Here is a 25,086-nt window from a genome sequence, read left to right as displayed (position 1 = left end):
AAAATTTTTATTCTATAATTTCGATTTCTTTTTTCGCGTAGAATCACCCCCTTTCCGTTTGTACCACCAGTTACCAACCACCCTGTATATATATGTAAGTGCAAATATGTACAGAATGCACATAATGCAGAAAATATATGAATATTCAGAACAATGTGCAGGAGTGTTGAGGGGAAGAATCATTTGATCGATTACTGGTATCGATTTCGATAGAGCTTAATGGGTTTCATACTAAGTGCCATCATGATGATTAGGGGAATATTAACCCTTTGCACTCCTATGTCGAGTGTGACTCAACATCAGTTTTTATCTCAGGAGTTTCTTTGTCGAGTTCCACTCGACATTCTTTCATGTCCCACCTTATTTGCGAAAGAAAAGCAGGATTGCATCCTGGAAATTGTTTCAAGATATATTATACACTTAAAAATTACAGAATACAACAATAGTGTGAATAAAACTGGTATTTAAGTGAATTTTTTTCTTCCTTTGTTTATTTAAATTGTCTTATTTTTTAGTTAAAGTAAATTTCGAATAAAACACTTAAAAGGGTTGGCATATGCTGCTAAAGGAATTAAAATAAAATTCAGAGGTTTAGTCGACAGTGGTGATTTCTCGATGGTGTTAGATCATTCTATAATTAATGTAATTCTATGGAGTGAAACTGCAATTATTCGAAAGAAATTTCACTTAGTACTTGATTAGGTGAATCCATTTATTTCAACTTAAATTTCTACAATATAATATATTGTATAAATTAACAGTAGAATTACCACACCAGTCAAATTGACTGGTTTTACAATTTTATTTTAAAATTCCTACTTCGTGTTATATTTTTTCCGCAATGATGTAATGACTTTCGCACCGATAACTAAAAGAATAATATAATGAGTCTTATTTTCTTTTTTATGTATTCAAACTGAAAATAATTTTGTATCAAGGCTACTTAAAACAACTGGTACTTGTCAAAGTGTAAGAGGGTCCTGCAATCTGTTTGAGTCCCAATTAACCAGTTTCCTCGTTTCGTACAATTTGCCATACGTTTTGTGTGATACCGCGTATCATTCGATATGATGATATCAGTTATCAGGAAAATTCCGGATCGATCGCAAGATGCTAACACTAGCAATACCGCAGCAGTCGAAACGACTGGTTCTACAATATTATAAATGTGTCAGTCTTCGTTTAGGGATGATAACATAGAATTGCTTCTGTAAGAAAGTAATAAGTCAATAAATATAAAAATATTCTATTATTATGTATTTTTTAAAGACCAGTGATTTTGGCTGGTTTTCGTAGAAATAGGTTCGTGTTAACTATCGGTAGTTTCAGCGTTAAAAATATATGTAAATATAAATAGGTAGATAAATGAAATGAAAAGTGAATACTTAAAACGACAAGCATATACCTAAAGTGAACACAGTTTAGGAACCAATATCAGTAAATATAAAAAAATATAGTTAAGCTTAATGGCTACGATCTTATGTATCATGCGATGTGATCAATTAACGGCATCGTTTTCATCGTAAAACATCGTAAAGCTCGATGACCATATTTGATCCTGGACAACGTTTATGGTGAGTAAAATGTCTTGCGAAATAAGGGATTGGTCGTTGCATGAGCGAAAAACATTCCAAAAACGAGTGAAAGTGCTCCGAGTACAATGTTCCATCGGTTTTTATCGTGTCGTTTGTGAATATCGACTGTATAATCGAATCGCAAACATCGTACATAATTGAGTAATCGAGTTAAGTTGCTACTCGTTGCTACCTCGTAAGATCGTTTTGGATGCGTACACGCAACCGTGAGTCCTCGGGAAATTTCATGACTCAAACGCGAACAAAATACGCAGCTATGTACACTACATTTTGATCACGTGTTCATTCGAGTAGTTTTTAAAGAATTTTCTAATTATTAATTAAATCGCGGATTTCGATGTATTTGTGGGAAATATAATATACAAAATACATAGAATATGTATAAATAACATATGTATAAATACATATGTATACAAATACATATGTATAAATACATATGTATACAAATACATATGTATAAATACATAGAATATGTATATGTAATAATAATATATGTATAAATAAGTATGAATAAATATAAAATTGTTATAATATTTAGAGGTTCAAATACATCTATATGTATATGTATCTAGATTCTATTTCTTGATTTGTATAAACATTTGCAATCTACTGATAATATCAGTAAATTTATAAATTACATTTTATAAGTTACTACATAAGTAATTACATTTTATATGTCTACTGATAATATCAGTAAATTTATAAACTACATTTTATAAGTCTATTGATAATATCAGTAAATTTATAAACTACATTTTATAAGATATAAATTCTTGTTACATGGAGCAATTTCTACAATTGTTTAATACGTATCGATTAAAACAAACAATTTGTAATTTAGAAAATTCATCTGTAAAATTGATCAATCTTGTTACAATTATACAAAAGAATTTGTCAAGCGATAACTTGTGATTGACAATACCACTATCATTCTCTCAGCATTTTTGAAACATTTGCATAATTAAAATACCAATTACGTTGCCACAGATCTATCAAACTTTCTACAATTTTCCAAACCAAGTTTCTAATCTTAAATATCGCAATAATATTATCATATAATAAAATCATCATTTTCTTCGATTATTCAACGACTTGCAGCATTGTAATTTCAGCAAAGTTACGCGTTCGTGACGTTCGCGAGTCGAATTTTTACTTGCAATCAAGTAACTAACTGTTCACTGTTCACTGATTTGAAAGCGGTACCACGAGCAATTACCGCTAATCGCGATTAAGTAATTGCAATTAAATTGAAACAACGAGATCCAGGGTGTGCGTCACGTGCTAGCCGGTCCCATAGCGTTCTCGACGTAAAGCACGATCGAAAGTGGCACTGCTAGCATTTGTTCGTGGCGCGATTAACATTGCCAGCACGATACAAATAAGGTACCGTTGCGTTTGTTCGACGATGCATTCCACCGTCTCACGGACTGACACTGACGACCTGCATCGTCTAGAAATCGAAACGTGACAAGATTGCTCAAGTACTTTTGCCATTGCTTCAACCGGTTACTATCTCTTCTTTTGCATTCCCGTGTTTTTCTCTCTTCTTTCCTGTGGTTATTATGGTTTCCTGTTCGATTGAAATATTAAAATTTCAAATTTGGAGGTTTGAAATTTGAAACATGGACACGTGAAATTTGAAATATTGAAGAATTCGACATGGAAATTTAAAGCTTTGAAACATTAGACATTGAAACTTGAAATTTGGTTAACTCATCGTATTTCGAGCCTACAGTGCAAATTGTATATCTTCTTAATTGTGTTTCGTGCATTTTAGTGTTTTCCGATATTTCTCTTTAACAATTTAGTATACGCTTGTCATCTATATATTATACAGGGTGATTGGTAACTGGTGGTACAAGCGGAAAGGGGGTGATTCTAGGCGAAAAAAGAAGTCGAAAATATAGAATAACAATTTTTCGTTCGAGGCTTTGTTTTCGAGAAAATCGACTTTGAATTTTTGCTCGGTACGCGTACGGTACGTTATAACGGATCTCACGCGAAAAATGCGTCTACGCTTCTACGCGAAAAAAGAAGCCGAAAATATAGAATAAAAATTTTTAAAAATTTTTTTTTAATTTTTCCATCGAGACAATGATCTACAGTGAGATCTGTTATAACAAGACGCGATAAAGTGCACGCGTACCCATCGAAAATTCAAAGTCGATTTTCTCGAAAACAAAGCCTCGAACGAAAAATTGTTATTCTATATTTTCGACTTCTTTTTTCGCCTAGAATCACCCCCTTTCCGCTTGTACCACCAGTTACCAATCACCCTGTATAATATATAGATGAATTATTTATATATTTTGTTGCTGTTTTTTCACGTAAGCGGTTGATTAACGATGATCGATGATACATTAGAGACCACAAAAGACTATCTTATCTACGCGGTAATTAGGGCATACGTAGTAACGTTTAACAGTTTTGGAAGGTTCATTAGCCAGCAATTTTGCTCTGCCTTTTAGTTTTCGATTTTACAATGCTTTGCAAGAACCATACAACTGGTAAAGTTGGCTCGTATGACAAAAAGATCAGATTGTCTTTCTTTTCTACCGTGGTTTGTATCGATTATTAAAGTGACCATTTTTGGTCAACGTTTATGTTAGATTATTAACATATTATTAAGTTTCATTATGTTAAAAAATGTGCGGGCCACAGTAGGTCGAAAAATAGTCAATAGTCTTCTATTTCTTAGGTAATTTTTACGTTTGAACTAGAATTCACTGGTTTTCGCGTTCTTTGCGACAATTTACACAAAAGGAGAGAAACTTTATCCTAAATACAATGAAACGTCTGGAGAATAAAAAGCGTTCAAGAGACAAGGCGTTTTTCACGAGGAATAATTATAACCCTTTGTTGACCGCGATCAAAGTTGACTCACACGCTCGTGAGTCATTTCTCTCTTTCCGGGTGTAGGCCTTCCCGCGATGGCCGTTCTACTCTAAGATCCGCGACCTTATTCGACATCTGACATCACCAGCAGCCTTGCTAATTATCGACCAGCAACTATGACGGCCTTCGGTTATCTCTGGGTCAGCTGTGAGAAACGTTCGACCGATGGATCTATACAGAACCAAACGCATTCCAAATCGAATTGTCGTTGTGATCTCTTTGGTAGAATTACGACACACGATGATTTACAAAACGAATTAATTTTCATAGATATCGTGTTCCTGATCTACGTTTACAGACTGCGAAACATGAAAATGTTTAGTAGGGGTTGTTCGAGGATATTTTCTTCTGGATATCTGCAATTGTTCGCGACCTTCGATAGAAAAACGATGATTACGTTTTTCACTCATTGAACGTTCGCCGATCTTATCGAAGAATACTATTTCACGCGTTTATTTATCATTAGAAAATGGATAGTTGGGTCAGAGTGCGTGCTTATTGTTGGCACGTGATAAATCCTCACGCGGAAAAGACAATGTTGGGAGGCTGCGTACTATCGTTTAGATGCTACCAATGAATAACAATGAAACAAAGGCATTGCCACGATTAGATGGCTTTTGTTCTCCTAGAAACCTACGAATAATGTTTCTTTCCTGCACGTGGGTGAAAATACGGCGAGCGAAACTGTTGGTTTTTGCGTATGATAGGAGACGAATGGTTCTTGGTATTCTTTTTTACTTTATCGTACAGAATGTTTCATTTTACTTCTCAGTTTCTTCAGTTTGATACCAAAATACTGGATTTATATTCGAGCTGCTCAAAAATCTCATGAATCTTTCAAAATAAAGAAAATAGCTTGTTGCATGTTACACGATTTGATTACTTGGATACATAGTTAGCGTTCAGCTTCTTCAGAATCAAACGAGTCATTTCTATTTTTTTCTTTTTTTTTATTATTTAATTTGTACTTTAGAATTTGTTTAGCTGGACAATTGGTAAATTTTTCTAATTTAATTGCTAAATAACATGTGGATGGCAACCCCCAGTGGGATACCATCTTCGAATTTGACTATTTTATTTCTTTAGCGAGGTTACTGGGGTGTTTTTTTTTTAGTCTTCTTTCTATGAGAGTTAGGCTCGCTTCAGCAGCCAGCTGGTTTGAATATGTTGCCGTTCTTTCCTTGTATTTTTCTGCGTACCTGCCGATTCCTTCTTTGACCGTTGGTCATTTCTATGATCGCAAGAATTGAGATATAATCTTGTTTATAGTAAGGAGATGACATAAATATTATACTATAGATACTTCGTGATAAATTAAAAAAAATAATCTTTTTAATATCATTTTTCTCTATCTTTTCTATGGAGTTGATCATATAAAAAAGAAGATGAACAATGTGCACAATATTCCTGGTATTAGGTTGTTCGAAATGTTTCTTTCCTTTTATAAGGAACTAAAAGACGCGCGATGTTTTTTGTTTTATATTAGTCTATCGAATTATGCACGAACATAATAATAGAAATAGAACGAAATGGACCGTACCTAACTCGAGAAAATAATATAAAACAAATTATTGTTCATCTATTATCACCTTATGAAACGAAAGAAACTTTTCGGACAACCCAGTATTTCTGTCTTCTTTTTTATATATTTCCTCTTCTATTTTCTAAGTGTCTATAACATTTTACAAATATTCTGGTCAATGGTTCATTAATATGTATTTGTGTACAAAGTTCGAGGGGAAAGCTCACTCAAAGATATATTTCTTGCAGATATGGCACAAACAGTGCTTCAAGTGTCAGGGTTGCGGCATGATTCTGAACATGCGGACGTACAAGGGTTTCAACAAACAGCCATACTGCGAGGCGTAAGTAGCACAGAATTTTATATTGCGACATGATGCACGATCCTATATTTTCTAAACAGAATAATGACTAGTTCGCTTAATTGCTCTTATCTATGTAATTAAAGCCAAAAGTTTATCATTTATTATAGATAGGAAATATTAAATAAACATCCTCCTTCTTGGATAATAAATTCCGATATATAGATCTATTTCTTTTTGATCTTTCGTTTAACTTTTGCTAATCCCAAACATTTCCATAAATCGCTTCTCCATTAGTTTCTCATTTAATAGATTTTCAAGCATTCGAACTCTTACTATTATCATCTTTCAAACTCCGTGTTTCATAAACTTTTGTTTGACGGAATCAAAGTTATTAATTCTTAGTTCAACTTCGTTCAACTTCTCCTTAATTGGAGATATTTATGTAAATCAGTTGTCATTGGTATCTTAAACAGACTCTCCAGGATCCAAACTCTAATGGCTCTAATTTCTTCATGATTTATGAAATTATTAAAGTATAACAATTGTAATGGTAAAATTTAAGGGGAATAGAGTTTACCAGACATTCGTTCAACTTTTCCCTAATTTCAAGTATTAGGTTGTCCGAAAAGTCCTTTTCGTTTTATCAGCAAATAGTAGATGCACATTTTGTGTTTTATATTATTTTATTGAATTACGTTTGATCCATTTTATTCTAATACTTCTACTACAAAATGGATCATACATAAGTCCATAAAATAATATAAAATAAAAAACGTTGTGCATCTATTATTTCACTTATGAAGCGAAAGAAGCTTTTCGGACAATCTAATAGTTCTGTGAACGAATTACTCTATTACACACATAATCTCGTAAACGGATTTTCAAGCATTCAAACAGTTAATTTTTATCATTTCTCGAACGTTATAAACTACATAATTCACGCCGTGACTAAACCAAGCTATTAATTCTTAATGACTAACAGCTACCTCATTTTCAATTAAATCATCGGCCACACGTGTACTCAGCTTCTTCAGCGTGTAATAAACCGCGAAACTCGTGTTTAGACGAGAAAGAAAAATGATTGGTGAGAAAGAAACATGGATTCGTAAGAAATGGCCAGTTTTCATGGTTAGATGCAGTCGAGGTGGCGAAAGCGCGCGATTCTGCGGTCAGGATAACGTATAGTTGTCGTGTTTTCTCAACGGATCCTCCTTTTATCGTGGCTCCTTTCAGCTGCCGTGTCCTTGCCACGTCCACTGCGCTGTGTCGCGTCGTTGCGACTCATGGTCTCCAATAGGGATCTGAGTGAAAGGATCCGAAAGTGTATTGAGCGAACCAGGCATCGGTACGTGGGGAAACATGCCATCTGTTCCTCTGTGTTCTGGGAAACGTCGTTCTTTAGCTTCTGATAAGGAATTAGAAATTTGGAAGGAATTTAGGTTCGTTGCAGGCGAGCGGCTTGCGGCAGGCCGGCTTCGGGCGTTCAATTTTTCTTCCAGTTCAAACAAACGTTTTGCGTTAATTTGCCACCGCTTCGTATCACTGTTACTCCATTAGGTTGTCTGAAAAGTTTCTTTCGTTTTATGAGGAAATAATAGACGCACAATGTGTTTTTGTTTGATGTTATTGCGTCGAATTACGTACGATCCATCTTGTTCTGTTTGAGATGAACACCGGGACATTTCACAGACTTGGTTTCACGTTTGTACGAAGGTGCACTGTTGTACTCTATATGTTAACTTTGAAAATTTAATAGAATAAAATTTTATCCCCTTTCGAGGGGAAAGATTTACATATATTATCGGTATATCAGTGTTATACATATAAAATGTCTCATCTACATTGAACAATAAATATTTATGTGCATGTTAGACTTAAGTTGTGAAAATAATATTGTAATTACTATGAGACATCAGTATGGAGAATATAATATAAGATTTAAAGTAAATGGGATAATATTTATTGAAATTGTGAAAAGTTAGGTCGTTTGAAAAGTTTCTTTCGTTTTATAAGGAAATAATGGAAGCACGATATTTTCCGGTTTATATTATTTTATCGAATTACGTATGATCCATTTTGTTCTATCAAAATAATATCACTACGTTCGACAGATCAGGTTTCATGTTTGTATAAAGATGCGTCGTTGTAAAAGACGTGTGTGTAAAAGAAAGACGTTTTTCAGACAACCTAATATTTATTAATATAAATATTTATATTATTAATATAATATTTCCAATTTCATATTGATAATATTTTATACTTTTATATTTTATAAAAATTTATATCTGTTGGGAATTGTGGATCTTAATCGCCGAAATAAATGTGTAACTACACTAAGATTACACTTAGAATTGATATGAAAATAGTTTCAAATTTATTTAATATGTGATTTACAAGATCTGCGTCGATATACATTTACACGAGTCTCACCATTCTTTTTGTTTCACCATCTTCTTTGCCACACTACCAACAATTTCATTCATCTGTTTTACGAGACGCTGTGCACACACATATTAGGTCGTTCGAAAAGTATCTTTCGTTTTATAAGGAAATAATGGATGCACGATATTTCCCGTTTTATATTATTTTATCGAATTACCTATAACCCATTTTGTTCTATCAAAATAAAGATCACAACGTTCGACAGATCAGGTTTCATGTTTGTATAAAGATGTATCGTTGTAAAAGACGTGTCTGTAAGAGAAAGACACTTTTCGGACAACCTAATAGCGTTCGTTTGCACCAGGCCTTAGAAAAAGTTGGAAATATTCAAATTGAATTCATCCATAATTAGATACACTTATTTTCGCGTTAGATTATAATCATCGTTATTATTCATATATCATCAATATTCATATATAATCAATTGAAATAAAATTCGCGGTGGATGAGCGCACCATATTTGTATAAAGTTCCTTTCGATATGTTTGCAAATGTTGATCATCAGCGTTACTAAAAAAAAAAAAAATAAGTGCAGTTACTGCTTATTTATCGTCGGTTGACACGTTGAAATTGATTTCAAGTACCACTCAATTTCGTGTCACTGACGTAGATCAGTTGGAATATACGAGGGGAAGGCCGAGGAGAAAGCGTGCGAGATTTAATGCTTTTTCGTGATAACTTCTCCACAATATGTTTTTTTAGACTCGTCCAATTGAAATATATTATCAAACAGCGATATTACCAATAAATAATATTTGAATAATCAGTATCACTCGGTGTCGTTGAATTGTGTATTGAAATTTGTATTTTTCAAATATTCCACACTTATCAAATCAATAGCACTGGATTCTTCAAAATCGAACAACGTAATTCATGATCCAGGTCGATCCAGGAGACGATCGGTATGCACAGCGTTTTACCGTAAAGCAGTGACTCGCGGAGTATTCCGAGTGAGCATCTGCGATGATGAAATCCTTCGAAACGCGTATCGAATCTGCGTTTCTCCGGCGTTTTGTGTCTTTTCGCCACGTAACGGCCTGCAATTTGCACGAATACTAGGTCGTTCCGTTGCCACGGGGAAACGAAATTTCTGCAACGTCCTCGCTTGATTGCGCGCATATTGACGAAACCTTGCGAGGCTTTAAGAAATCGAAGAACACGCGAACGTTACGATTTTCTCGATCATTATTTATAGATCATGGATTTCTAATACACGACCGAAGTTGAATTTTATCTTTATATTCCGTGTGAATGAAATTTGCAATTTTTATGGTTCATGGTTGGTAACTGGCGGTACAAGTTCACGACTCACACGTGTTCTGCTTTGCTTATTCAGACCATCGCACCGTCTGATTCGCCACGCATTGCTCGACACATGCACTCTGTCATTGCCGTAGCGAGGAACGCGATGCCGCCTCATAAACCGTTCGATTCGCGTAATTTTTCTTCTCCACCTTATAGTCACGTTTGGTGTAATTGGTAGAAGCCGTATGTTATTCTCTACATAATGGAAGCTGAGTTTTCGACACAGAATCAAAGCACTTTTATAAGATGCGTAAGTATGCGGCTGCATCAATCGATGTCCACATAGTGTTTTAATTTACGACTTTGCTATATCGGTTCCACTAATTATATGCACGAAGGATATTCGAATTTCTACAGGGTGATTCTGCAAACGAGGACAACGTGCAGTTGTTCTTTAAACGATGGAGATGAAGATGAAGATTCCGACGAAAAGCAGATGTCGGATGGTTTAACGAGATCTATCTTCTTATAACGTGACTTCTGCAAGTTGCAGTTGTTCTTTACCGAGCAAATGTACTTCCTTCTTCGAGGGAGGAAAAAATGAAACAATGAACCGTGAAATATTATACAGTTACAAAAGTTCTTTAAATTTGGAACTTGAAAATTTGAAATTTGAAATTCCTATTAAGCGAACTTAAAAAAATAACAAAATTTATAGAATAACAGACGATTCTACGACGAAATGTATTTTTTATTTCTTTCGATAATCCCATTATACAAAATTTGATGGGTATATATAGGAGTTTATAGACTGACTGTACATATGTATATGTACAATATACAGGGTGGTTGACAACTGGTGGGACAAGCGGAAAGGGGGTGATTCTAGGCGAAAAAAGAAGTCGAAAATATAGAATAACAATTTTTCGTTCGAGGCTTCGTTTTCGAGAAAATCGACTTTGAATTTTGGTTCGGCACGCGTGCACTTTATCGCGTCTCGTTATAACGGATCTCACTGTAGATCGTTATCTCGATGGAAAAATTAAAAAAAAATGTTTTTATTCTATATCTTCGACTTCTTTTTTCGCCTAGAATCACCCCCTTTCCGCTTGTCCCACCAGTTGTCAACCACCCTGTATATTGTACATATACATATGTACAGTCAGTCTATAAACTCCTATATATACCCATCAAATTTTGTATAATGGGATTATCGAAAGAAATAAAAAATACATTTCGTCGTAGAATCGTCTGTTATTCTATAAATTTTGTTATTTTTTTAAGTTCGCTTAATAGGAATTTCAAATTTCAAATTTTCAAGTTCCAAATTTAAAGAACTTTTGTAACTGTATAATATTTCACGGTTCATTGTTTCATTTTTTCCTCCCTCGAAGAAGGAAGTACATTTGCTCGGTAAAGAACAACTGCAACTTGCAGAAGTCACGTTATAAGAAGATAGATCTCGTTAAACCATCCGACATCTGCTTTTCGTCGGAATCTTCATCTTCATCTCCATCGTTTAAAGAACAACTGCACGTTGTCCTCGTTTGCAGAATCACCCTGTAGAAATTCGAATATCCTTCGTGCATATAATTAGTGGAACCGATATAGCAAAGTCGTAAATTAAAACACTATGTGGACATCGATTGATGCAGCCGCATACTTACGCATCTTATAAAAGTGCTTTGATTCTGTGTCGAAAACTCAGCTTCCATTATGTAGAGAATAACATACGGCTTCTACCAATTACACCAAACGTGACTATAAGGTGGAGAAGAAAAATTACGCGAATCGAACGGTTTATGAGGCGGCATCGCGTTCCTCGCTACGGCAATGACAGAGTGCATGTGTCGAGCAATGCGTGGCGAATCAGACGGTGCGATGGTCTGAATAAGCAAAGCAGAACACGTGTGAGTCGTGAGATTCATTCATTCGTCTGGCATCCTCCCGCTCGGTCCTGCTCACCCCTCACCTTCATTTCCCTTGCTCTTTATCTTCCCCCTTTCTCGCGTCTGTCCACCGTTCATTTAATTTTTATGAGCCCGTATATATGAGCAACGTACGTTGTCTGCTAGTTAGATGACCTCCTTCGCCCCAGTATTCGTTCATACAAAAAGAATATCAAAAAGAACACAATATCTTTACGCAATTTTCAATTTAAGGCTGATTATTGAAAGTGATAATTGAAATGATTCGCATAGACAAAAAAGGAAATTTCTCACAGTTACCGTTAAATACACAATTCTAATCACTTCTAATCGCTAAGAGTTTCAAGAGATTCGATTAATGAAATTTTCCACATATAAAACTTATCCAAATTATACTAAAAACTGATGCAAATAAAGGAATTATCTCTAAGAGATTCAGGTTCCGAGTAAAAGGAATTAACACGTCTTCCTCGATTAACAGCTTCCACGAATTGTAAAACGTGGATGCAGCATGGAAAGATATCATAATGAAACTTGTATTTAATCCTTAAACAGAATCCAAGATTAGATACTAGAGAATTACATACAGCTGTTATCACGATTTTTCAATTTTCCATTGCATATCATCCTTCCTACCAATTTCATTTGTTTGCCAAAGCTGGTCCAATCCAACCATATCTCCAGCAGATGTTTCCCACGTCGTGAAGCGCGCGAAAACAATTTGAATTAAGCGAAACGTTTCCCCCTGGTTGATGTACTGTTGCTTACAAATGCGCGCGAACACTTGTTCCGGGTTCTGTCGTCGCGCGACGCGCGCAGAATTAACTACACCCGGCAAATGCCTATGGCAAAAGGTAACACGTGTTTCTTCGTGGCCGCTTTTGTTCCACCGACGCGACAGTTCCTTTCCTCGTCTTCCGTTCTTCATCGGCGTCTTTCCTCTGCGTCTTTCCTCCGCGTCTGTCGCGCCTCTCTTCGCCAACTGCTATTTTTTTTTTAATTCTTTCTTCCTCCCTTTCCTTTCGTTATCATAGTAATTGACAGGATGGCACAGGCACGTAGACGCGCTTAGTCATTATGCTGGTTGAGCGATACCTGCGTTCCTCGCTGTTTTAATTAAACGTTTCAGCAACGATGATGGCGATGCTCGATAAGGACGCGTGCGGAAACGTTAGAAATGAAAACGATCGTTGTTTCCCGCGGATGAAAGCACCTTGGATACGAAGCTATGCAATGTAATTGCCGGCAAATTGAGATTTTAATTGTCCGTAATTAATACATTTTACGTTTGCCGCATGTTCAGATGTGGAATCATTGCGGCTGATCTTCTGCAAATCATTGTATTCTGAGATAACGGGAAGAATGTTTAGAATCGATTTACATGGATTTATATTGTTTAATAGTAGGATTGTGCGCACTGGTGGACATTGTGTTGTTAAGTATAACATCTGAATTTTGAATAACGTAGGTTCAGTTATACACGCGTGGAATTCTTTCTTGGAGAAAAACAAGAATAAAGATTGCGAAAAATTATTATATTTATAATCAAAGAATGTTGTCTCTGTTTCTTAATATCTTAATCTTAGTGTTTATAAAGGCAGTTCAATATAAATTATCTTCTCTGACGCGAAAACAAATTTATTCGATTATCTGTATAGTTTGATTATCCGAGTAGCGTGTATTATAATTAGCTCGGATGATTAAAGTTCTGCCATATTATCAAACTTGTTATTTTCATCGTTATGCAAGAGAATTTATTGACACTGATAACTTGTAACTTGTAAACTCCTGCTAGTGATACTAGCTCGATCGTACAACGTTTAGATTTTCCCTTTTTGCTGCAGATCATTTTCTACGATATTTCTAACGATTGAGAAAACTTGTGAAGTTTCGGAATTTCCATAATTTATTGAGAAATTAGTCATCGTTTCCTTCCGGTAGCGTTATCCACGGTCGCCCGGTGGTCAAATGATCGCGTCTCCTCCGAATTTCAACTCTTCGTTGGGAAATGATGTCATCCTCCGGATCGTCATCGGTTCACCACGAATGAATCACTTCCCTTTGCCTCGTTCTTCTCTATTTAGAGGAGGCATGCAGCGTGGCTGCGGTTCACCTCAGAACAACTTGGCACACTCTCATAATCGTCGGTCCTTTCTCTAATTGCCAGTCATTAGTATCGTTCTGCAGTTTCTCCGATTGCTAATCTCACGTGATCACTTGAAAAACAATTAAAGAAGCTGCTGTAAGAATGAGATTTCACTTTCTAATCATTTGAATAGATCAACGCAGAATTATTCAAAATCGAATCACTTTTCGAAACGCGCTATAAAATCATAGCCAACTGATATTCGTGTTAATAAACTTTTACAACTTCTGAATGTATGGAAACTGTGAGTATGAAATATGCGTAGCTGATTGAGAATTAATGTAAATGCATACATCGTTATTTTCCATAAAATAGCGTTCTACGTTTATTATTATTCGGAATTCATTATACCATAAGTCATGGGAACGTAACATGCGTAACAGTGAGTAAAGTTGTAATGTAATTAACTATGAAGCTAAAGCAATAATTCTATGTGAATATCACATATTTAAGACTAAACATTGAGCAGTGAAACACACCTTTATTTAAATCAATATTTTAAGGAAATTTCATTTTAATTTTCTACATTCTTTTTCCTTCGTTTTGTTAGAAGCAACGACTTTAGTTTAGAACAGTACGTTGAACAAAAATGTCACGGTAGCGTAAAACGAGACACAAGGGCCGGGAATAAAATACGAACTGAGGAAGAAACTCGAGAACACACATATGTGTATATGCATAATCTGAAACAGTGGTCGTTATGCATTGCGTATGTGTAATATATTTATGTACGTAAATTACGCTCGTTACACGGTCGTACGTCTCTCTAAATCGTTCCATTATTCATTCGTTTTATTAAAATCGCTTTTAAATGTTATGTATATGATCAAGATATTTAAATGAACCGCATATTAACTTGTACAGGATGATCGTTATATTTAACCGTCTTCTCATTTCGAGTTTTGCTGCTGAATTTGAATTTGCGCATGTTTTACGTATGATAAAGTATCAGTTATGAAATAAAAAATGCGATAAGAGTTATATTATTTCTGATAGCGTCGCGTACAGATACGAATACCGCTTTTCAAGTATAAGGGTGTTTCAAGGTCAATCTTTTCTCGTTCTGAAAAGCTCACGTCAGAAGAAAGCAAATTACATTTCAATGACGTATAACGATAAAAAAGATAAACTTTAAGGTTACGATAGTAATTCGATTAACAGTTCTCTCAAGTTTTCAAATAGACAGAGTGTATTTAACATTGCTCTATCAAGATAGAACGCGAAGAATGTCGCATCAGGATAAAGAATCTGCAACACAAAGGTGTTTCAAGGTTCCAATTTTTTGCTTTTTAAAGAGAAAAGAAGTCCGGTGACGTTATCTTGAAATCTTTTCAATGATTCGCTATACTATGCCGTTTGGCTCATCTTCCTGCGGAGATAGGACAAAATTTCGCACATTTAAAGAAAAATTCTCATAAAGGATATAACCCAACAAACACGAAGATGGTACCCCGCTGGGGGTAGCCGCCCACATGACAATCAAACAGCTAAAAAATTCTACCAAATGTCCAAATTGGACAAATTGTGAATGTGAAATATTAAATTAAAAAAAAAAAAAATTTTTTTTAAGAAAATTCGTATGAGTTGAGTTCGTATTGAATTAACGGCTCTATGAAATTCGCAAATATATATACTATATTCGCAATAAGGATAGAATTGTAAAAAGTGGTTCCATACTAAACTTTTAAGCTCTATACTCCGCACGTGAGAAATTCGCATCGCCGAAGAAAAAATGCCGGAAGTATTGGCGTCGTTAAATCGCGTGGCCTCAACTCGGAGTAATTTAACAGCTAAGAGTAAAAGGGGTGGCCAGCGTAGCGTGACCCGACTGCGTGGCTACGGTGAACCGACCTTGTCCCACAATGCACCTTTAAACCCCACCATAGTTGAGACAACTCGGCCTAAGTGTAATTTTACAACCCTGTATCAGACAAGCTTTCTTGTCGCGTTACTTGAAACAGACTGCACTTCGTACGACGCGAATAACGCTTATGGGAAGTAATTATGCTTTTTATTTTTAACCTGTTAATTGGATCGCTTCTTAAGTAGCAACTTTCACTATTCGGAAATGAGTAATTAATAGACTGCGGATGTCTAGACAAACCTTTTTTTTCTAACTTTTAGTTTTTCTTAATTACACCATTTTTTTTTAAACTAGGAACTACTAAAATTACGAAATCAGTAGATTGTAAATTTGATTAGTAGGTTGAGAATATTTATGCAAATTCTTATTTTTCAGAATTTTGTTGAGTTTTCTTACATTTGGGATTGTTGTATAGATAGAAGTTTGTTTTAGTCCTTGAATATTATTTTTCGAAATCAGGGGCTTTGTTACGAAAAGAGATTATATATATAATTTCTTATATAATGTTATATATAATATTATATATGTTTACATCTTTGTATTTCCACCTCACAGCCTTGAAAAGGATTTCGTTTACAGTCTCTACAATGTCGATCTACTTAATCCATACCTATACCTGTACCTATACCTATAATTTTACGTGTTCTGCTTGGTCTAGTTTCTTACCTTTGCTTTCAAAGAGAAGATTATAAACAGACAGATACTTAGGTAAATTTAATATTTTTATATTTTATCAATTTTATATTTTTATGAACATACTCGGAGAAATTTGAAATTAAATCTCTTCTACTAAATATTATAATTTTTCATCTGTATTCATCTGTATTCTTTACACCCTTACATATTTAAATCTCCCGTATATAAATGCATAAATATTCGCGATCTATTAATTAATAAAGCTAAACCAGTTTCAATTATCAATTTTAATTCTTGCGAATATAGATACAATTTATTTTGCATATACAAATATACAGAAACGAAACCACGATTAAAATATAAAAACTTTAAAATATGAAAACATCTGTATTCATCTGTATTCTTTACATTAATTTTTCATCTGTATTCATCTGTATTCTTTACACCCTTACATATTTAAATCTCCCGTATATAAATGCATAAATATTCGCGATCTATTAATGAATAAAGCTAAACCAGTTTCAATTATCAATTTTAATTCTTGCGAATATAGATACAATTTATTTTACATATACAAATACGCAGAAACGAAACCATGATCAAAATATAACAACTTTAAAATATGAAAACATCTGTGTTCATCTGTATTCTTTACACCCTTACATATTTAAATCTCCCGTATATAAATGCATAAATATTCGCGATCTGTTAATTAATAAAGCTAAACCAGTTTCAATTATCAATTTTAATTCTTGCGAATATAGATACAATTTATTTTACATATACAAATATACAGAAACGAAACCACGATTAAAATATAAAAACTTTTTATATGAAGAAATCACAAGGTCGAGAAGATCGGTGATCCGGAGAACGAATTAACTCGTCTGCTCCGAGTTAATAGGTTAACCGAAGCATCTCAGCTCGAAACTCAATCGTCGTTCGATCGATCGAGTTCTTTGATACGCGACATTTCAATTCGTTCACAGTGGCACGCTGTCTCTCCTCGTCGATATCTTTACGGGCTCGAGAGGGACACAAGCCCGAAGAAGAAAAAGTGGGAATCTCGTTTCGGCCTTCGTTGGAATTCGAGTAATGCGGTCGAAGTAAGGCTTCGTTCGGTCTCTGTGCCGACACTGCTAGGCAGGCTACTTCCGAAGCCATTCTCGCGATTCCTGCCAGCGGTTACGGAATCCAATAAGACCAGTCTCGGAAAATTTCTCCCCAACGAGACGTCATTGGAAAAAGGAGACCTTGTGGTTGTCTACTGCAGGACCGGTATACCTGTTCATGCCACGATCGCCTGCAGTTACACGATTCTTTGCATTCGACTGCTCTTATTGCATGTACTTCGCATTAATTATTTCTTAACTTTCTTACGCGTTATTCGTGGGATAAACACTGGTCGAGGATCTATTAATTTTCTATGGTTGACAGGATTCGATTTTTAGAAAGGATATTTTTCGAAGGTTTTATTAGGGAGTAAAGTAGCCGAGGATATGTAATTATTGATTATAAATTCACAGTGAATTTTCAATTCTTAAATAGTGAAAGACAGTTATCGTTGTTTTCGTTTCTATTTATTTTTCGGGAAAAAGCACTTAGCTTACATATTTCTAACTCTCACTCATTCCCATACTTTATATAGAGCAGCAATCATATCCAAATAGGCCCACCCATTCGTGCTTTCATCTTATCATTCATTTTATATCTAATAATAAAAGCTTAAATATACCTATATATCTTTCTCTCAATTTATATCTACTATCCTATATTAATCTATACACTCTCACATGTCTACCTTTGGCTTAGTTCCGTATCTATGTTCTTAGGCTAAAGTCTAACATATAGCAATCGCCTCTGGCTGTCTTTTTTTTCTCTCTTCCTCGGATTCTGCCTTTCCCGCTGTTCTTACATATTTATTAATTTTTATCATTTCATTTATTATAAACCGTTGAAAATATTCCATTCGTCCGCACTTGCCCTCAGTCTTTCTTTCCACTGAATCTGATAGCCCGAAGAATTTGTATCCTTGTTCAAGATTTCCGTAACGTTTCAGAAAATCGTTTTGTCTGTACCTTTACTTCCATTCAGCGCTGTTTCTGCTCCATCGCTTTGTTGAAAACCTGGAACCGTCTATTGGACGAGCTTCCTTTTCCTCTATCAGTCCATTTTATCCATTTTCCACTCACCCATAGTAACGATTATAATTGTCAATGGCAATAACTCAAAAGATCATCAATTGGAAGTTTGGCATATTAGAAAAAGATCACGAAACTTATAATTTATTTTGTTTGAATTCATAAAAATGAAAATGCCGCAGTTGCGTTTACGTAAGAATATTTATATAACCGAATTGAGGCAACATGTGCGTCAGTAATAGTAAATATATCAAGGATTGGAATTTTACTTATTTGCGAGAACAAGAAAATATTATAAACTAAATCAAGTTGAATTCATATAAAAACTATTCCACTAGTTGTAAAGAAGCTGCATAAATTCCTATGAATACAAAGAGCAAGACATGATCGTCATAGAGAGCTACGACAAACACTTTCGACAAAGTAATTAGAGATTCTAAAAACACTTTAGAAATTAGCATAAAGTGCTTGCCTATTCATGTATTCATAACTGTACATACACATACAGCCCCGTATAAAAGTGTTAGGATAATTATAGTATCTTTGTTCCAAAATTGTAACAAATAATAGACAAACTTTATTGTACTGATTTGTTTAATTTTTGATATTGTATAAGATAAGAAAAGTATACGTTTTTAATATATCAACAACTTTACTACAAAATGCATGTAATTTCAAATTCATAGCTTGTACCAAACATAGCAGTTTGAGGTGGAATATACAGGGTGGTTGGTAACTGGTGGTACAAGCGGAAAGGGGATAATTCTACGCGAAAAAATAAATCGAAAATATAAAATAAAAATTTTTCGTTCGAGGCTTTGTTTTCGAGAAAATCGACTTTGAATTTTCGCTCGGTACGCGTATGGTACGTTATAAGGGATCTCAAAAGTGCCGAGCCAAAATTCAAAGTCGATTTTCTCGAAAACAAAGCCTCAAACGAAAAATTTTTATTCTATACTTTCGACTTCTTTTTTCGCCTAGAATCACCCCCTTTCCGCTTTTACCACCAGTTATTAACCACTCTGTATACTGAACAAATTAAACAAAAATAAAGAAGAAAAGAAGACGAAGATAATAAAAAACTTATGACGTTAGAGGAAAACAAGCACCAATAAAAATAGGAATTCTCTAAGTGGGAAAACAACGTACCAAATACATCTCCTGTTTCATTAGATCACTAAATGTCAGGAGTGTCGCAAGCGCGCGCCAATCGGTTGCATCTTGCGGTAGCACAAGCAACGGGGAGTTTTATGCAGATGCGAATACGTAGCGTGGAGCGAATAGCGTGGATCCTCGAGACGACAGGAAATATCCTAGCCATTAACGGTGTACAATGTAGAACACACACAGTGCACAGTTCTGTGAAGCGGACCGACAAAAGGCCCGGTACGCGTATCTATTATATTCATGCGTGGCACAACCACGTGTTACGTAACCTGGCTGGCACAATTACCTGGGGTAGACAACGCTATAGATGCCGTACATGGAAAACGAACTCGTGACACAAATCTTGATTACGCTGGTGTGAGCTGCTCGGCACGATACGCGGCTCACCTTTTCGCACTTTTGTGTCCAACTAACGAGGCGCCACTATGAACATTAAATGGAGCGTAAAAGCTAATCCGTGTTTATTGTATTAAAGGGTTATCCTGGTTTAGAACGCCACTTTTAAAAAGACTTTGTTCGAGATTTTATCCAAAGAATCTATAAGATATTTTCTTATCGATGGTGTCTGTGTTTCGGCCTTGTGCCCTATTTAACTCACATACAGTTGATTATTTTTACGTGAATAAATGTGTGTGCAACAAACGATACAAGAAAGCTTTACACTTTCTTTCGAAGAAGATTCGAAACAAATATTTTAGTGGCATTCTAAACCAGAATACTCGTTTGACGTAGTAAATATAGATTAACTTTTATGACCCATTCAATGTTTAAAGTAGTGAACAGTATATTGAAACAAACAATATTACTTTGAAAAAAGAAAGATATTTTGAATGAGAAAGAGATGTGCAATGTCAGAAATGGATTCCGTAAGTGAGTAACAGCGCACATGTTGTAAGATTTGTTAGGGTAGTTAGCTAGAATAATTGAAGAAAATAGGATTTTGTGTGTATTCCTTGCTCCAGTTCTTGTTCCTTTTATTTTTTCTTTTACTAAAACTTTCTAATGTTTTTTAATACATTTTTTATATATCTTTATATCAATTAGAACGCACTACTATTTATCATCACTATTTATATCAATCAGGACACATACATCGTCGGTCACACTATAAGAACTTATTTTCGCAAGAGTTGTTTTCTACGCTTGTTTCTTACATTTAACTATTTCAGCCAGATCTTTTCATAGAGTTAGACTTTCACAACGCAGGAAACAGGACGTGGAATTTGAATTTGTAACCGTTGAATGTTGCAGAAAGGTTGAAATCGACCAGGTGAACGAGTTTGTTAATATATGTATCTGCCGGATGAATGAATTGAAAACGAGTTGTTGGAAAAATCAAGCTGATGGAAGTCATCGGTGAAACGACGACTAGCCGTGCGTGATTCATGAAACGATATTCAATATAATTTATTCGCGCGTTCTAACGCAATGACTAATCGGAGCTAGTCACTCGTTAACGCTTGTGTCACAGATACACTTGAACTTTCAGTGCATTCTTATGCGGGTTCTCTACACGATGTGTATGCATACCAAAGGAAAATTCAACAAAAAAAAACAATGTATGACTAATTTGTCACCATATACAATCATGTCTGATTCCTCTTTACACACAGAAATAGCAGAAAAAATACTGAATTATCGTCTTCTCTTCTTATTATCTCTGAGATTTTTCTTCTTTTTTCTAAGGAATAATGCAAGAGTACAGAGTTATTACTCGTTACTACCTGATTACCATAGCATTATCATGTTTGTTGTTATTACTTTTGAAATTTTTTTTCTTTTTTTTGTTTGAATAATGTAAGAGTACTACTTTGTTTGAAAATATCGTTTGTTGTTGTCTGTTTGTGACAGAATTGAGAATTATTATCTTCTTTCATTATTACCTCTGAAAATGTCTGTTTCTCTTTTTCAATGAATAATTTAGAAGTACAAGTTCATTTGTAAATATTGCTCGTTAGTATCTGTTCGCTATAGAGTTACGTTTTCTGTGGTCGTTGACAAGAGCTTCTCTTGATTACAAGGTGTTTACAAAACGCGATAGCGGACGCGTGATTTATCGAATCGCATTGCACACCTATGTACCGGTGTCCTCTCAAATATAACTTAGCAACAATGATGTACCATTATACAGGGTGGTTGGTAACTGGTGGTACAAACGGAAAGGGGGCGATTCTACGCGAAAAAAGAAGTCGAAAATATAGAATACAAATTTTTCGTTTGAGACTTTGTTTTCGAGAAAATCGACTTTGAATTTTCGCTCGGTACGCGTATGGTACGTATAACGGATCTCACGCGAAAAACGCGTCTACGCTTCTGCGCGAAAAAAGAAGCCGAAAATATAGAATAAAAATTTTTTTTAATTTTTCCATCGAGACAACGATCTACAGTGAGATCCGTTATAACGAGACGCGATAAAGTGCACGCGTACCCATCGAAAATTCAAAGTGGATTTTCTCGAAAACAAAGCCTCAAACTAAAAATTTTTATTATATATTTTCGACTTCTTTTTTCGCGTAGAATCACCCCCTTTTCGCTTGTACCACCAGTTACCAACCACCCTGTATATATTTTACATCAAATTTGTGATTCATCCAGGGAAGGAAACAAAAGCCGAGTAATCGGATAGTGCAAAAAGTTCTTAGGCTTTTCACCTTTTATAAATTTTTTTATTCAACCGATCTACAGGTCTTTCGTTGCAGAATCAAGTATGTGAAGCAGTGGAGTTCTTCTAATATTTATTTAGTTGTCTAGTATTTTTCTATTTATTTCTATTTATCCCTCTTTCTCTCTTTATACGAATCGTATTATCAATGGTTGAATCTTTTAATATTTTGCAGTTTCATCTCGAGTTAAGCTCGACACGTTCTACGCTGTTCTATTTCTTTCGCTTTTAGGATACGAAACATCATCTTTTGTATTAAACGTAGTATTATTTTGTCATAAAAAGGCGAATCAAAACGATAAGTAGCTTGTACCCATGTGAATGAAACAAAATTATTATAATGTGCCATAAATAAATTTGAGACCGGAATTTTCTAAAAAGATAATAAAATGGCGAAGTTTATAAGAAGCAAGATTAATTATTTTAATTCCTGCGAGTTATTTACATATACGCACATGATTGAAAGGCGCATGTATTTCGATCTCGGCCTCGATCGATAACCGCCCTGTATCGATTCGATCGGACGACCTGTTCTGCAAAACGTTTCTATCCGGCGGATGACTCTCGATATCGGCTTATTAGCCTGCTCCGGTTGATCCTGGGCTCGCCGACGACGTTGATTGCGACTGGAACCGTCGCTGCGTTTTTCTTCTCCTTTCTTTGTGCTCTCTTCTTTACTTTCCTTTTCACTTTCCTTTAATTACCAGCCAGAGCGACGCGATTATTCAACAAACTGTGAAAGATTACGCGATACCTGGCTCCTCTTATCGCGTCGCGGTCCTCTGATAAAGCCTCGAATTCCTCGTCATGCGTTTGATGCGAATTTTCCCCATCGGAGCCTGGCATCCTTCAGGAAGGAAGAGCGAGAGAAAGAGAGAGAAAGAAAGAGAAATTTTGCTAATTAGCAACTACTAGTAGTAGAGGTAGTGGTAGGATTGCAGGATCCACTTTATTGTAAGTTTGCATGTGAATGAAAAGGATATAACAGAGAAGGAAAATAGCGTTAAATAGAGGCATTATACGTTGAAAAGAGTGAGAGCGGTAATTTTATGCATAATTTATGCATTGGCTAAGAAAATTCAATGATTTTATAAGAACTGTAATTAAAAGCTTATTATCTGTTTACGATATTGAATTCCACTGAAATTACAATTCCTTTTCCTGTCTTCTTCACTTTTTTTTCTTTTTTAATGAAGCAATTTTTAACTGACAATCGAATTTTCTTAAGCGAAACTTTTGATTTTATTGGAATTGATTTACAACTAGATTTGCGAATACATATCTATTAAATGTTGATTGCATCCTCAATTATTACAGTTCATTCTTTCTTCCTTCCTCCATTCTCTTTTCCATTTTTCTTCACCACTTTCTTCTTTGTTTCAAACGTATGCGCATCCGATTACGCGTCCATCCCATCGTCTCACCGTTTCCTCCCCTAATTAATACACCGGCAACGACCTCGTAATTCTATTCCGCTCGATCCACGCGAGCGTCTGTTGTAACGTGCGTTCTGAACGCTATGATAAGAAGCCTTTTATTTCCTCGTCGCAGGCTTAGAAACGAGCAAAAACTCACGATCGCAAGCCGATGTCGAAAGTTTTCGTTGCGAAACGCGGGAAACTTTGCATCCGATTAATTATACTTAGTATAGTACGTTTCTGGTTCGCATCATTTTCGTTCCATTGAATTACGATGCTCTCATTGCGATGCACCCTGGTGAAATAGCTTTGATTTTGATCAACATTAATTGGCGCGTTACGTGTACCATCGAATATATCCGTAAGATTAATAATCTAATAAAATGTCAAAAAATTCAGAATAAATGATTCGGAGGATAATTATTTCCTTATCCACGATAGTTTCAACTTTGTATTAAAAACAGGATGGAATTAAGACGTAAAAATATTAGTTTATTCGGAAAGTTGATAAGAAGATTTGGGAAAAGTTTGATGGTAATTTAATTCTATAGAAATAGAATGCTAGTAAATTGTATCTCTATGGTTTCACACGGCAAGCTTTAAAAAAAAGATTCACTTAGTACATTGAAAGACACAACGTTGTCCATCTTCTTCTCTACTTTTCTAAGTGTTTCACCGTCACTGTCTGTTCAGAGTATGTTTCATACTCTTCTCCCTGCGGTACGATTATCAACTGTGCTTCACAAAGGATGTAAGCGATAACCAACGGCGTCATCGACCGCTTGTCGTGCACTCGAAACTCTTATTCACTGTGATTTCCATAATTTCTCCATGAGGAACGCGCATCAGCCAAGATGACTCACTTGTCCTTATTTTAATCCTCTTCGTTTTAGGCATGTGTCAACTGTAACATTTTTAAGTTCTTCCAAAGTAGCCTGCGTGTTAAAGAAATGTTATTCTACATTTCCGATTTCATCCCTCTTTTTACGTGGAATCATCCCCTTCTTTGCACATTTGTCAACACTTGTGGGATACTTATTACATACAGGGTGGTTGGTAACTGGTGGTACAAGCGGACAGGGGTGATTCTACGCGAAAAAAGAAGTCGAAAATATAGAATA

At 35.2% G+C, this 25,086-nt stretch overlaps 1 protein-coding gene across 2 annotated transcripts in view; it reads left to right on the top strand.

Moving 5' to 3' along the window:
• The window catches only part of LOC100749044 (LIM and SH3 domain protein Lasp), a 42,971-nt gene that overhangs the window by 8,150 nt on the left and 9,735 nt on the right, over nt 1–25,086 (top strand). For both annotated transcript variants that reach the window (XM_003487925.4, XM_003487924.4), the window contains exon 2: nt 6,261–6,355. In XM_003487925.4, coding sequence (XP_003487973.1) covers nt 6,261–6,355 — 95 coding nt within the window. The remainder of the gene's footprint in view (nt 1–6,260; nt 6,356–25,086) is intronic.

This window comes from Bombus impatiens, unplaced genomic scaffold, assembly GCF_000188095.3.
Source record: "Bombus impatiens unplaced genomic scaffold, BIMP_2.2 scf_0208, whole genome shotgun sequence".
In the NCBI taxonomy this organism is placed as follows: domain Eukaryota; kingdom Metazoa; phylum Arthropoda; class Insecta; order Hymenoptera; family Apidae; genus Bombus; species Bombus impatiens.
The sequence above is the reverse complement of the archived record's forward strand: the minus strand, read 5'-3'. Positions and strand labels throughout refer to the sequence as shown.